Source organism: Dunckerocampus dactyliophorus, chromosome 6 (assembly GCF_027744805.1).
Source record: "Dunckerocampus dactyliophorus isolate RoL2022-P2 chromosome 6, RoL_Ddac_1.1, whole genome shotgun sequence".
NCBI lineage: Eukaryota > Metazoa > Chordata > Actinopteri > Syngnathiformes > Syngnathidae > Dunckerocampus > Dunckerocampus dactyliophorus.
In genome coordinates, this window is record NC_072824.1 from 21470571 (window position 1) to 21485225 (window position 14655).

General features: G+C 43.0%; 2 protein-coding genes across 2 annotated transcripts; one reads left to right on the forward strand and one right to left on the reverse strand.

Moving 5' to 3' along the window:
- The first annotated feature begins 5 nt into the window (after nt 1–5).
- On the forward strand, nt 6–6759 carry LOC129182169 (zinc finger and BTB domain-containing protein 5). The gene is made up of 5 exons (XM_054777939.1): nt 6–380; nt 477–590; nt 2671–2884; nt 2950–3747; nt 4680–6759. The coding sequence occupies exons 3-5, from the start codon at nt 2675–2677 to the stop codon at nt 5835–5837; spliced, it is 2166 nt and encodes a 721-aa protein (XP_054633914.1). The 5' UTR covers nt 6–380; nt 477–590; nt 2671–2674; the 3' UTR covers nt 5838–6759.
- Nucleotides 6760–7428: 669 nt separating this feature from the next.
- grhprb (glyoxylate reductase/hydroxypyruvate reductase b) lies at nt 7429–11266 on the reverse strand. The gene is made up of 9 exons (XM_054777942.1): nt 11016–11266; nt 10604–10737; nt 10409–10481; nt 8775–8891; nt 8600–8688; nt 8419–8523; nt 8213–8348; nt 8017–8147; nt 7429–7783 (listed from the first exon to the last, which is right to left on the reverse strand). The coding sequence occupies exons 1-9, from the start codon at nt 11180–11182 to the stop codon at nt 7662–7664; spliced, it is 1074 nt and encodes a 357-aa protein (XP_054633917.1). The 5' UTR covers nt 11183–11266; the 3' UTR covers nt 7429–7661.
- Nucleotides 11267–14655: the final 3389 nt, after the last annotated feature.

Here is a 14655-nt window from a genome sequence, read left to right on the forward strand (position 1 = left end):
TCCGCTTTGGGCAGGTTTCTCCATCTAGCTTGCTTGAGGAGCGCATTGGGAAAGACGTTAAAAGTATATTTTTTATTTTAAAATTTCGAGTTTGACTCATGTGGTATTGTATATATATGTTCCGTATTTGGTGCTGAAGTAGTTAAATACATTAGCCTCGTTCTAGATGCAGAGCGACATTTAGCGGTTGGATCATGGAACTGCATGCATTCGCCTCAGCGAGGTTATAGGCATTATGCGTCCACACAGAAAAACAGCCGAGAAAGCCTCATTCACTTCAAAGAGACGACTCAAAGAGCCGGATCGTTCGCGATCGCTCGCTCATGATTGAGCAGTGAGAACAGCGCCGCCCTGCGAGTCTGCTTGGAAGATCTGTCTGAGTATGGCAATTTAGTAAAATCACAGCACATTTCATTCAGATTTACCTTCATCTGCAATTATCACTTTTATCACTTATATCGTGTTAATTTTTGGAGACCCCTGGGGACATAACTACTAACCGCTCCTGAAGACAAGAGTGAAGATTGCCCACCCCGTAAGGCAGGCTGCCACAGATACAAGTACATCCCCAAGGGACGTGGATCCTGGAGGTAAATATTTTCTCCAACTTGGGCGATATTTAAATTTGACAACATAGTTATCTTACCGATTTAGAATGTCATGCCATTCAGACTTAAAATGCTTCAGCTCCATCATCTTGCTGGCTGTTAGCTGGTCACTAGCCAGCTAACTTTAGCCTCCTCAGTTTGTCGCCAGGGCCCGAATTCGGCTGGGTTTTTTGTGTCTCATAAGCTTCTGACTATTCTAGTATTTCACGACAACATGAAATGTCCGCTGTGTATTTAGCTAAAGCGAGGTTTTGCCTGTGCATTGAACTCACGAGCTAGCTATTAAACCCTTTTCATGACACTTATTGTGGCATTCATGCTATGCTATTGCCGAGTACAACACACGCTGTATTTTGTATTATATGGATGGAAGTTGTGGTTAGTATTAGAATAGAACAGTATAAGCAGTATGCAGTACAAGCAATATACAATAGAACAGTAAAAGCGCCTTATAGTTCAGTGTTATGCAACTGGCGGCCCGCGGGCTAAATTAGTCCCACGAATGACAACAGACCGGCCCTAGATTTCACTTCCAACTTTTTTGCAGCAGATTCCTAAAATCACATGTTAGCTTAATTGGCGACTCTAAATTGTCCACAGGTATGAATGTGAGTGTGAATGATTGTTTGTTTGTCTATATGTGCCCTGCGATTGACAGGCGACCAGTCCAGGGTGTACCTCGCCTCTCGCCCAAAGTCAGCTGGGATGGGCTCCAGCATACCACGTGACCCTAGTGAGGATAAGCGGCATAGAAAATGGACGGATGGATGGATGGATTCCTAAAATCACCAGAGCACTAATGTCATATAGCAGATCTTTTGATTAGTGTTTTTGTAGTACAGTGGAACATTGGTTAGGGTCATTAATTCTTTCCAGAAGGTCCGACTTTAACCAAAACGAATGCTGACCAAATACATTTTTCTCATAAGAAATATCCAAGTAATCTGTTCCAGAAAGCCAAAAATATGAACATAAAACACTCACATTCGTGAAGACTGTTCCCAAAGACACGATGTACATGTATGTACGATGTAAGAAATACATTAAGAATACATTTGAACTCACGCACTGTATTAATAACATGACAAGCCGTGCACCATATTGTACGCTAACAGAGGCAAAATTGTGGCGTACATTTTTTACATTATCCAAAAAAACACACAAACTGTAACTTAAAAACAACAGAGCACTCTTGTCAATAGAGGATTTTTGTAGTACGTCCTTAATATTTTGTAGTCTAGTCAGTGTTAAAAATCCAATTTTCAATGTCTACTTTTTTTTTTTTTTAATAGTTGACAGCTCCATATTTGTTTAATTGCGAGCCATCTTCTACTGCTACTTCATTGAGGCATTCACGTCAATGGTGCTTCTTGCAAAGCGGAGGAAGTACTGCAATGATGAACATTTCTCTAGTTAGACTGAATAGTTGACATTATTTGGGTGATGTTTGGCGGAGGACCACTGCTGTCGAGGATCTTTGACTGCTGTTTTTGCAGTACGTCCCTCAAAACCGCAGAGCGGTCTGTGGGTAGGACTGAACCAGCAAACATTCAGAAGCAATGATAAAAATAAAAATTAAAAGCTAGACCTTTTTTTAAAAAAAAATAGTTTTGCAAATAACTACAGGACATCAAATTTAATGTAAATGCATATCAAATTACATGGGTGGTTATTTTACTCGACTAATAATATACAAAGACATTTATTATACTCGTGGTCAAAGTTGTCACACACGATTACGTCGCTCATTCTAGTCACTTACATACTAACAAGCCAAACCGCTTGTGTTTTTGTTGTGTTTCTACAATGGCATTGAAGAATATGTTGCCATTCCCATCCTGTCTGGTAAAAACATGCTGTGCCTGTGACCCACACACATCAAATCACGCTATTATTGTACTCGTAGTATTCCTTTTGTGGTTTTACTTGGATGTTGCACTTTTCTTCAGAAATAACAATGGCATTAGATTACTATTTTAGAACACTATAACAGATTGTCTCCGCTACTGGTTTTGTTTTGTTTGTTTTTTTTACCCATGAACTGTTTGGATATTGTCCTCAGGAGAATGGACTTCCCAGGCCACTTTGAGCAGATCTTCCAGCAGCTGAATTATCAGCGTCTGCACGGTCAGCTGTGTGATTGTGTCATCGTTGTGGGCAGTCGACATTTCAAGGCCCATCGCTCCGTGCTGGCGGCCTGCAGCACCCACTTTAGAGCCTTGTTCACGGTCACAGAGGGAGATGCCAGTATGAATATGATCCAGCTGGACAGCGAGGTAAGGACCTTCATGGCCATGAATAGCGCACACGACCAAATGAAATATATTGTGTGTGTTTGCAGGTGGTGACAGCGGAGGCATTTGCCGCCCTGGTGGACATGATGTACACCTCCACCCTGATGCTAGGAGAGAGCAACGTAATGGATGTCCTGCTCGCAGCCTCCCACCTGCACCTCAACAATGTAGTCAAAGCCTGCAAACACTACCTAACCACACGCACCTTGCCCATGTCCCCTTCATGTGACAGACCACCCCCTCACCGCCAACAGCAGGAGCAGCAGAGGCACAGGCAGCAGGCGGCAGAGATTGCAGTGAACCCTGCATTAGCGGCTAATGCTAACTTGGCCGCAAACTCCGCCACCTCAAAGTTGCAGCGCTCCTTCTTGCTGCAGCAGCTCGGCCTCAGTTTGGTGAGCTCTGCTTTAGGTGTGATGGAAGAGGACAGAGTGGGCAGCAGAGCGGTGGAACAGAGAGCCTCCTTCCCTATACGCCGCTTCCACAAGCGTAAACCCTGTCCCATGTCGGAAGAGACACCCAGGCTGAGGCAGCGGCCCTCTGCTCCGAATTTGGGATTACTGTCGGAAGACCAAGAAGAAGGAGGTCTTCTTTCGCCAGACTCACACAAGATGGGGGATGATTCCAAGTTGGATGCCGGCATACTTGGCGCCCCACAGGACGATCCTCAGATGCCGAGTCAGTCAGATAGTGGGTGCTGCGAGGGGGAGGATTTGGGGAGAATGCAGGGAGGGGTGGGCAAGGAGGAGGATATGGAAGATGGAGAAACCCAGAGCAACAGAACAGGGGTGAAGATAAAATCAGGAGGTGAGGAAGAAGAAGAGGCAGAAGAACAAGAACAGAAGGTAACTTTTGTTGGTCTAGAACTCACTCTTACAGAAACGTTATTATGTATATATTTTATTATATCTTTTCCAGGGACAATACTAATGAAACTTGGGTAGAACTTAGAGTAGTCAGTGTAAAGCTTGTGTAGCAGTATAGCTATACTTTCCTCTGAAAATAATATACAGTCGTCCCACGTTTATCTCGGTTAATTGGTTCCAGAACCGACTGCGATAAGTGAATTTCTGCAAAGTAGGGTTAAATATTAATAAATGGAACATTTTCGTAGTCATGGCATAGAAAACCTGTTTAACGTTATTAGACATGCTCTCTAGACATGAAATAACACCCATACCCACTTTTATATTTGTAACACCCAATATAGTAGATATAGTCCGAGAAAATAAGACATATTAGACATAAATTAGATAACGTAGACTCATACGTTAACAGTTCCTTGTAGATTTTTCTGGACAGCGTACTTCATGCCGTGGCTATTGTCTCATCAGTGAATTGTAATGGTGACTTTAAATGGGTTTTCACTTGTATTATCCAGTATAGTCGACATAATAAGAGTAAATAAGCCATTTCAAGCGTAAATAAAACTTCTACTGGTGTGTGTCACGGTAAATGTCTTCCCAAGGGGCCATAGTGGCGGGGAAACAGGAACTGACGACGGAGGTTCAGAGTTGAGTTTTAGCTTTTTGAGGGTTATGGACCCAACCTGTGTTATTAGGATTATTATGTTATTATTATTGTGGCTGTTGTGAGATAATTTAAACCTTCAAGTTGCACAAGCAAAACAACACAGTTGTCCATTTTCTCTTAAATCATGGAAGTAATGTAAGCGGCTTTCTCATCTTGACGGTAGTTTTTTTCCCCTCCAGGTAAAGTAGCTACATGACACGTTTTCCAAAATTTGAAATGAGACTGCTTTCTTGCTTTTCCTCAGGTGCTGGTCAAACAAGAGCCGCTAAGTTCACCCGAGCCGGCAGATGAAATCAGTGACGTGACATCGCAGGCTGAAGGCAGCGACCCAGCCGAGCCTGTGGGCCAGGGGGAGGTGGAGAAGGTGGAGCTGAGCCCAGAGAGCAGTGATGACCGCAGCTTTTCCTCAGAACCGCAGCCCAGCTCTAACTCGCTGCTACAGTCCAGCTCACAGCTTCTCCTCAAGACAAGCATGGGAGGAGGTGGGGGAGGTTTCAGGTGTAGTAACGGATTGAACAGCAAACCCGATTTCAGTATTTCCAGCTTCCTTGGCCCAAAGAATTTTGGAAGTGGCAATAGTGGCTTGATTGGTGGAGAGGATGACCTTCCCAACACCACTACTGGGGATGCAGTTGCTCATAATTTCTTGCTGAGACAGGAGGCTTCTGGACTTCCCAGTTCTGCCCCATCCTCTCTGCTCCAGTCAGATGCACTCAGCAGTGAAGGCCGTACTCAATTTGGAGATAACCTACAGGCCGACACCCTTTTCCTTCACCCACTACATGACAGTTTTGGGCACCCTAGAGGAAGTGGGAATAGTGGTAATGGAGGGCGTGGAGGGGTTGATCCATTTGGTTTGGACTTTCAGCGCTCCAGTCTGGGGCTACATTCCCTCGGGCGACCCACGCGAAGTGCTAGCGGAGCTACCCCCACCGTTCTGGGTTACCCAGGCTTCAGACGCATCGCCCCAAAGATGACCAATAGCATGGGGAGGGAAGAGGGCGGCGTTCTCCAGGATCCCGCCTCCTCCTCGTCCAGCCTGGCAAGCCCCATGCTCCTTGGTGAGAGCCCAGGATATGATATGTCTGGTAGTAGGCCCACATCTCTTCCGCCTCAGCTCACCCGAGCCTCGGCAGATGTCCTGTCCAAGTGCAAGAAGGCTTTGTCGGAGCACAACGTCTTGGTCGTGGAGGGCGCTCGCAAATACGCCTGTAAGATCTGCTGTAAGACATTTCTGACGCTGACCGACTGCAAGAAACACATCCGGGTCCACACGGGGGAGAAACCCTACGCTTGCCTCAAGTGTGGGAAGCGCTTCAGCCAATCCTCACATCTGTACAAGCATTCAAAGACCACCTGTCTACGCTGGCAGAACAGCAACATGTCCAACGCCCTGCTTTAGAGCTCTTGTTTTCTTGCATTTTCAATCCACAGGAGGATGCTAGAAGCAGGTCTTGATCAAAGACAAGGAGCGCAATTATCCATCCAACAAGGTTAGCTCATGACAAGATAATGAACCTAATGATGCAGAACCTGTGGAAAAAACACTTATATCGACTCATAAAGTAACAAAACTAGACAACATATCTCCCTATGGATTATGCAGTGCAGCCCTGTCACTCCAGCAATCAGTAAGGTCATTCAGATATGTTGTCTGCTTGGTGCTACGTTTCCACCTTTGACCTTTGTTTACTGATGGGACTTTACCTTCAGCCAACCACTGAATTGCACCTGTAGTGTGCAAGAAAGGTGTGGAGTAAAATGCGCAGCATGCTTTCTGCAAGTTGATCATAGCACCATCTGCGTTTAGACTAGAAAAAAAAACAAAAGTATTGACGAGGAATTGTTGTCACAATACACTGGAAAATGCGTCCAATTGCACCTTTTTTTGTGTTGAGGGGCATGACGAGAAAGAAATGTTTTCAGAAATGTAAATGTTGGACTCTTGTGTTTCAACACGTTTTTCTCATAGAGAAAGTAAGTGTATATGTTTACTGTACTTCATATCAGTGCTTTGAAACGTGTCTTATGCATCTCATATTGCACGTACTGTTTGTGTTACACAGACAAATCCTTGCTTTGATATTAGGGATAGGCATTTGGCTACATTTCCTGGACCAACTGTTCATTTACAGCTCATTTTTATTTTTGTGATTATTTTTAATGGAATAGGAGAAGCTCTTGCTGAATGCTCTGAACTTCCGTGTCCATGCCATTGTTGTATTGAGCAGAATAATCCTGCTCAAAAGTGATGCCACAGTGTCCATCTGATGGCATGTTGGTCTTCTTTCAACAGTAAAGAATTCGAGACTGAATCAACTACACTTGTGCTGGTCGTGCACTCCTTCATGTGCCTCTGTTTCTTCAAAAAGTAATGAGTCAACAATGAATCCATTATTATTACGCCTATCCCTAGTTTAAAAGTGGCAAAGCCGTTCTGAATGCCTGTTGTGGAGCCTTTAAAAAAAAAAAGAGAGAGAGAGAGAAACAGACTTCACTAATTGTATGCGTTAAATATATCTATCTGTGTACGGGTCCAAGGTTTGTGACAAAACACCTTCAGAAGGTGTTAGAAGGAAATCCACTGGAACGTTATTAAAGATGTCTGGCATCTTGCACGGTGTAAATAGGAGCGAGCGTTGTTGGTAAAGGTCAATATTCATGCAGTGTTATACAACGATATTTTGTCTGCACTCATCAACAAAAAGACAATGCTTTTTCAAAAGTGACAAAAAAATCTCCTAAATTTCTGTTTGAATAGGCTCCAATCAATTAAAAATTGTACAAACACTGTTGGCATAATGTGAAGTTTTGTTCTTGTTCACCACAGATTCTTAACGTATACTGTGCAATCCAAAATATAGTAAATTGTTTCAGAGCCTAAACTTCCTGTTGTGATATAATTCCAATTTATGGTACAATTAACGAATACTATTAACGAATAAGATGCACTTATAGCCAATAAATGCCTATATCGATGATTCAAGTTGCTGCCTTATGTCTTTTAGCTTGAAAAGCTTCTGTTTATTGAGCTCTGTTTTTCTTTCCTTTATTGCTCACAGTGTAACCATAAGACCAACAAGGATTGTAAAGGCCATTCAGTTGTTGTACAGACTGAATTAAAAAAACACAAAGAAATGTAGTAGTTTGTGACTTTTTTTTATGAAATATTGCCTGCTGACCCTAATTTCCAGGCCGGAGCTGCATGAGCTGGACCGGTAACGCCTCACAGCTTGAGCTCTTTGATCATTGGCTCGCCGCGGAGGCCGAGCAGGAGGTTGTTTGCTGCCAGGCTGGACATGGCGTTACGGGTGGTGTAGGAGGCACTGGCGATGTGGGGCAGAATCACTGTGGGAAGAGAAAACATGAGGCAAGAATGGCTAATATTTCTGCATGAAGTGACAATGGAAGCAATTTTTTTGTCCATTGGGGCTTAAGAAGGATCCCTTGGATTGAAAACCCCAAATGTTGGCAGCTCTGTACTTGTAGTTGTGAAAAATTTGGACACTCCAGTTTATTCTGCATTGTGCACTGTATGTGTAATTTTGTATGTATTGTATGAATGACTATAACAATCTCACCACAATTTTTGAGTGCAAACAGCGGGTGGTCAGTGGGTAGGGGCTCAGGGATGGTCACGTCTAGACCAGCCCCTGCAATTTGATCGGTTGACAGCGCCTCATACAGGTCCTCCTGGTTCACTACGCCGCCTCTGTAACCATAATAGATGTTAGAGAGAGACCTGATTCTTTTCCAGGCATTTCTTTGGGTCTTTACCTGCTTGTGTTAATGAAGATTGATGTTTTTTTCATCTTGGAGAAAAGGTTCTTGTTGCAGATCATATGTGTTTCAGGTGTCAAAGCGCAGCACACTAACAAGAAATCCGACTGCTTGGCCAGATCATCAAAAGACACTAAAAAGCAAAGGGAGGACACACTTGTACAAGTCTCTTACAGACAGGTCAAATACCATCTGGTTCTTACCATACTCTGCACTGATTCCACTGGCTAGGTCAGGCCTGGGGGCCACGTCTGTATAGATGAATTTTTTTACTTTAAAAGGAGCCAGGCGTTCAGCAATAGCCACACCTTAATACACATATGACACATGTCAAACATGTAGAAATATCAGTTACAGTAGTGATAACTGCATGTGTATGCTTACCGATCCTCCCCAAGCCCAGAATACCCACAGTGCTGTTGGCCAGCTCATGTCCACACAGCCACAGAGTTCTCCAAGTCCCCCAACCTCCACTGACACCACAATTTAAAAAAAACATTTAAAAAGAGAAAACTTTAAAAAGCATGTGTGCATGGTTGAAGAAGCTATTCAAAATTACGTCTTGGCTTCATGCGTGGCCTCGATGAGCCTCCTGGAGGTTGCAAGCAGCAGGGCCACAGTCAGTTCAGCGACGGCGTCTGTCAAAACGTCAGGTGTGTAACCCACGCGAATTCCTCTGATTAGACACACAATCATGATATTATTATTATAGGAGCATGAGTTGTTATACAGTTGCTTGCAGCAGCCTGTCAGTACAAAAAAGCCGAGCTTGGGGACCACTGAGTAAAAAGTTGAAAGTCTGGGGAATTTTGAAAAACAAGCATAAAATATCAGTTATTAGAAAGATGCTGCTCCGCTTCATTAGAACTGTTAAGGTGCCTTTTGTCTGCAGGTCTGAATGTGAGGTGTGTGTAATATACAGCAGAGTGAAAACTAAATATTCTTCTGCCAATTTTTTCTTCTTACGGTATTTTATTTCTTTCATTATTGTTATCCCAGAGGGGACATTTTCTTAATACTTAAATAATTATTTGCAAATGATTTCTTCTTCCAATCGCAAGGCAAATATAGACAAACAACCATACACATGCATACTATGGACAGTTTAGAGTTGCCAGTTGACCTAACCTGCATGTTTTTGTGGGAGGAAACGGGGAGAACATGCAAACTCCAGACAGAGATGCCCAAGCAAAGATTCAAACCCAGGTCTTACCCATCTCCTAAGGCCAACATACTAACCACTCGGCCACTGTGCAGCATGATTTCTTCTTGTTTTTGTAAATTTTGTATCCCAAGGGGAAATTTGGTGAGTAATTGTTTTCCAATTATTTATTTTCTTATCTAACCTTATTTTTAATTTTATTTATTTATTTTTTTTTATACCCCAATCATTGTAATGTTTGCAAATGATTTATCCTTGCTCTACTTAATTTTGTTATCCTAAGGAGAAATGTATTAATTATTTTTTTTATTAGTTCATAACTATTTCTTTATTTTTTTACTATTTTTATGTTTTATCACCAAGGGGAAGTTTTCCAAATATTACTTTTATATTATTTGATATTTTTTATTATTTGTTATATGATATATATTTATTTAATATATTTATTAGAGTAGGTATCTCAATGATTTTTTTCACATTTTATGTGTTATTTATATAATGTTTTTTTTTTTACTTAACACATTTTTTTTATCCCCAAGGAGATATTTTCAACAGAATCTGCTGTGTGGCAAAATTAATATTTTTTTTTACAACGTTTATTTTTGTTAATATCCTAGGAACTGTACATTACAGCTCAAGAATGAAACCATCAAAGTGCTACAGTATACAGCAGGGGTCACCAACGTGGTGCCCGCGGGCACCAGGTAGCCCCCCAGGACCACATGAGGTGCCCGCAAGCCTGCTTTTCATTCAGGTTTTCAGTTAATAATGAAAGAACAGTAGAAAAAAATGCATAATGTGAGTTGTGGACACCACCATTTTGTTAATGTTCTGGTAAAACAAGCATATTCGCTTTGTTTGGGTTTAAAATAAGCTCTGAAAATAAATGTTACAAAAATGAGTAGCTCTTGGCCATTTTAATTTTGTAAAAGTAGCTCTCAAAAGGAAAAACATTGGTGACCCCAGGTATACAGTATGTTTTCACACTCCCAATGCCTTTTAACGTTCATATCACAACACAGGAACTTCACCTTTTCTTCAGCTCCTCCAGAGAGAGGTGGTCAAAGCCCACAGACATGGTGCTGAGGACCTTCAGGTTTGGACCTGTCGGAGGACAACACACACACATGCACACAAAGACACACAAAGACACACAAAACACTTTAGTGTATGTATGAGAGGCCATGAGATGATTTAAGTGTAACAAACAAGGGCAGTCCTCACACCTGCAGCATCCAAAAGTTCTGCATCAATCTTCTCAGTCAGGACGCAGAGCAAGGCGTCAACACCTTTGACCTTCTGAAGCAGCTCTTTCCTAGGTACAGGGATGTCATCGGAGTCCCACAGCTCAAACTGCAGTCTGGGAAAATACACAGCGAGATTTTGAGACGTGAATTCAGTGCAATGATCAGACATGACCCCAAAACATACAAATATTTTGAGTGCATTAGTTATGGCTTTGTATAGTTTTAGTGCAGTCACTCCTGTGAGGAGATACCTTCCATATTTCCATGTCTTATCTCACACACTGTCTAGTAAACAGCACTGTTTACTCAGCTTTGCTGACTTTTGAATTGGATGCATGATAAATTGACCTATTACAGGATATTCCATGCAAAATGTTCTCATTATACTCACTGTCCAGATTCACGAAGGATCCTCAGGCCCTCTGGTGGGATCTGCCGGGTGACATACACCCGAGGTAGCGTTGACATCTCTCTCTGGGTGAAGCCTGCTGGAGCCCCAGTGAGAGTCTTGGCTGTCGCCCTCTGGAGATGACGCAGTGCTACTCGACTGCACCACATTGCCAAAAGCAAGTAAACCCTTGGGGAGGCAACAATCGGACAGACGGTGGTGGTACTTTGAAGTTGTGTACCGGCTGTGTGCAGAAGTTGGCATCTGGTTCAGTCAATGGGAGGTGCCCTCATGTGATTGGCCAGTATGACTAGGGGGAGGATGTCTCCAAAGTCTAAAGGTGAAGGGGATTGTGTCATAGTTGGCTTATGTTTTCAGGATTAAGTATGTCAAACACATAGCTATTAAAATAAGGACAATAGGAATGTTTCGTCCTACATCAACACCCTGAATGGTAGTCAGGGCTATGTAAATGTTTCACTTGACGGGTGAACTTTGTTTCTTCAAACAGGAAAGATCCCAAACACTGATCCAAACGTCTGACCGTGACACGTTGTGTAATTGATATAACGGAACAGAGCAAAAAAAAAAAACCAACAAACTCCTTTAAGCATGTTTAGCATGTAATGTAATGCAATGGAACATGATTTTGGACATTAAGGGACATCACATGTTTACAGTTGCACAATTCAACATCAGAAAAGGAGTTTATTTAATCCTACCCCTTATTGTAGATTTCTAAAGTATTTATGAAGGATTAAAATTGTGTTAAAATGTTTGGAAGGAGGGAAGAAGCAATATTGTCATTTTGGTTGCGTATGATTTTCTTATGTGACTACTTTTTTACACAAAGTACCATCTCGAAAATATATCGGCACCGATTTCCATCAGTTTAGCTTTGAATATAGGTGGCTTGTACTTGTATGACGTGAGTTAAACATTAATATTTCATCCATCTATCCATCAGTTTGCTATACTGCTTGACCGACTCCCCGTTGACTTTGGGTGAGAGGTGGGGTGCACCCTGGACTGGTCACTAGTCACACAAGACACATACTGTATTGATGGGTTGCAACAGGGTTGCAAACAATGCAATCATGACCCTGTTAAGTTGCTTCCCAATAGCCTGCAGTTGAATGGGTGCTCCTTATTTGCTACTAGATTGCTCTGCCAGAACACTAGTTTATTTCTAGAAATATTGTTTGAAACAGGTGAAGGTGTGTGTTTTCATAGTCTAATGTCAATGACGAGAACATTGTGGGTGTAACTTTTACTTTTACTTTACTTTTACTTATTACTTTGTGACAACGGTTCGTACATGGCTGGTGCAGACTTTTTTCCCCCTCTTTTTTATGTTACTTTTCCATTTTGTTTTCTTGCAACAGAGCAGGCTTTGTAATCTCGGTGGTATATTTATTGTGTTTATTGAATAAAGTCCAATTATACAGTTGGAACATTTAGAGGAAGCGGTATGAGGAAATGATGAATCTATAGTTTTCTGTTGTGTTGTTTTTCATGGGTATTTTCAAGTTCCAACAGTAACAGACTGCAACTGGATGTGACATCATGGGCATTCCATCCATCCATTTTATCCTCACTATGGTCGCGGGGGGTAAGCTGGAGCCCATCCCAGCTGACTTCGAGCAAGAAGTGACATGGACTGGTTGCCATTCAATCGCAGGGCACATACAGACAAACAATTCACACTCACATGGACAATTTGGAGTGCCCAATTAACCTAACTTTGAAATGTGGGAGAAAACTCACGCACACACAGGGACAACAATGCAAACTCCACACAGCGGAGAACAAAGATTCGAACCCAGATCTTCCAGATCTCCTGACTGACAACCATAGACAAATCTGGTTGTCTATGAAGCTCTACTCGCTTCTCCCGGAAGACCGAGCTCCTCACCCTATCTCCTAGGATGAGTCCACCCAAGTCATTGTATCCGCGATCTCCTTCTTTTAGTCACAACCCAAAGCTCATGACCATAGGTGAGGGTGAGACCATAGATTGACCAGTAAATTGAGAGCTTTGCCTTTCGGCTCAGCTCTCTCTTCACCAGGACGGTCCGGTATAGCAACCGAATTACTGCAGACACTGCGCCAACCCGCCTGTCGACGTCATGCTACAACCTTCCCTCACTTGTGAACAAGACCCAAGATACTTGAACTCCTCCACCTGGGGCAGAACCTCATTCCCAACCCAGAATGTGCAATCCACCCTTTTCCGACTGAGAACCATAGCCTCGGATTTGGAGGTGCTGAGTCTCATCCCAGAAGGTTCACACTCAGCTGCAAACCGCCCCAGTAAACGCTGAAGGTCACAGCCCAATGAGGCCATCAGGAGCACATCACCTGCAGAGCAGAGAGGAGATCCTAAGGCCCCCTCTACGCCTTGGCTGCGCCTAGAAATTCTGTCCATGAAAATTCTGAACGGAATTGGTGACAAAGGGCAGCCTTGGAGGGGGCCAATGTTCACCGGAAACAGGCTCAACTTACTGCTGGCAATGCGAATCAGGCTTCTGGTCCGGTTGTAGCGCGCCACCAATCCCGTACATGCGGAGCACCCCCCACTGGACACCACGAGGGTCACAGTCGAATACCTTTTCCAAGTCTACAAAGCACATGTAGACCGGTTGGGCAAACTCCCATGTACCCTCCAGTACCCTTGCAAGGGTATAGAGCTGGTCCAGTGTTCCGTGACCGGGACAAAAACCACATTGCATCTCCAGCACCTCGGAATAGACTTTCCGAGGGATGCTGAGGAGTGTGATCCCCTATAGTTGGAACACACCCTCCAGTCATCCTTCTTGAAAAGGGGGACCACCTCGGTCTACCAATCCAGAGGTACTGTTCCCGACTTCCATGCAATGTTGAAGAGACGTGTCAGCCAAGACAGTCCCTCAACATCCAGAGTCTTGAGGAATTCAGGGCGAAACTTGTCCACCCCGGCACCCTGGACTGGTCGCCAGTCAATCGCAGGGCACATATAGACAAACAACCATTCACACTCACATTCATACCTATGGACAATTTATAGTCACCAATTAACCTAACATGCATGTTTCTGGAATGTGGGAGGAAACCGGAGTATTCGGAGAAAACCCACACACGCATGGAGAGAACATGCAAACTCCACACAGAGATGCCCAACGGAGATTCGAATCCAGATCTTCCAGATCTCCTGACTGTGTGGCCAACATGCTAACCACTTGGCCGCCGTGCGGCCCTCTCTGTTGTTTATTATGGGTTATTATTACTCACAGACAGATGTGGTAAAAAGACATTTGTTTGCCTGCAAACAGATCAGCAACTCCATGCACCACCAGGAGGAAATACAAACTTGCCATTCACTCTTCAAAATAAGAGCCCACCTACTAAAACAAAAGTTCAACAGCACATTTAGATTTTTTTTTAACTTGAATGAACGCTATTGTTGCATTATTATTTTAGAATAATTTGTATTATTAGCTCTTTAATGAAATGACATGTCTAAATACATGAAATTATAAATTAATAAATAATAACAAATAAAAAACCGTAATACGTGTTAATTTTTGTCAGCAGTAATCGTCAACAGTGAGCTCGTTGGATGACCTTGATCATGTGATCTGCCTTAACCCGGAAGCGTTCCAAA

What these genes read in the sequence shown, in the direction of transcription:
- LOC129182169 (XM_054777939.1), top strand. Translation starts at nt 2,675, where the DNA reads ATGGACTTCCCAGGCCACTTTGAGCAGATCTTCCAGCAGCTGAATTAT. An exon ending in TGATCCAGCTGGACAGCGAG is followed by an intron (nt 2,885 to 2,949) that starts GTAAGGACCTTC and finishes GTGTGTTTGCAG; the next exon opens with GTGGTGACAGCGGAGGCATT. An exon ending in CAGAAGAACAAGAACAGAAG is followed by an intron (nt 3,748 to 4,679) that starts GTAACTTTTGTT and finishes GCTTTTCCTCAG; the next exon opens with GTGCTGGTCAAACAAGAGCC.
- grhprb (XM_054777942.1), bottom strand. Translation starts at nt 11,182, where the DNA reads ATGTGGTGCAGTCGAGTAGCACTGCGTCATCTCCAGAGGGCGACAGCC. An exon ending in TCTGGGCTTGGGGAGGATCG is followed by an intron (nt 8,524 to 8,599) that starts GTAAGCATACAC and finishes ATGTGTATTAAG; the next exon opens with GTGTGGCTATTGCTGAACGC. An exon ending in GTTTGCACTCAAAAATTGTG is followed by an intron (nt 7,784 to 8,016) that starts GTGAGATTGTTA and finishes CTCTTCCCACAG; the next exon opens with TGATTCTGCCCCACATCGCC.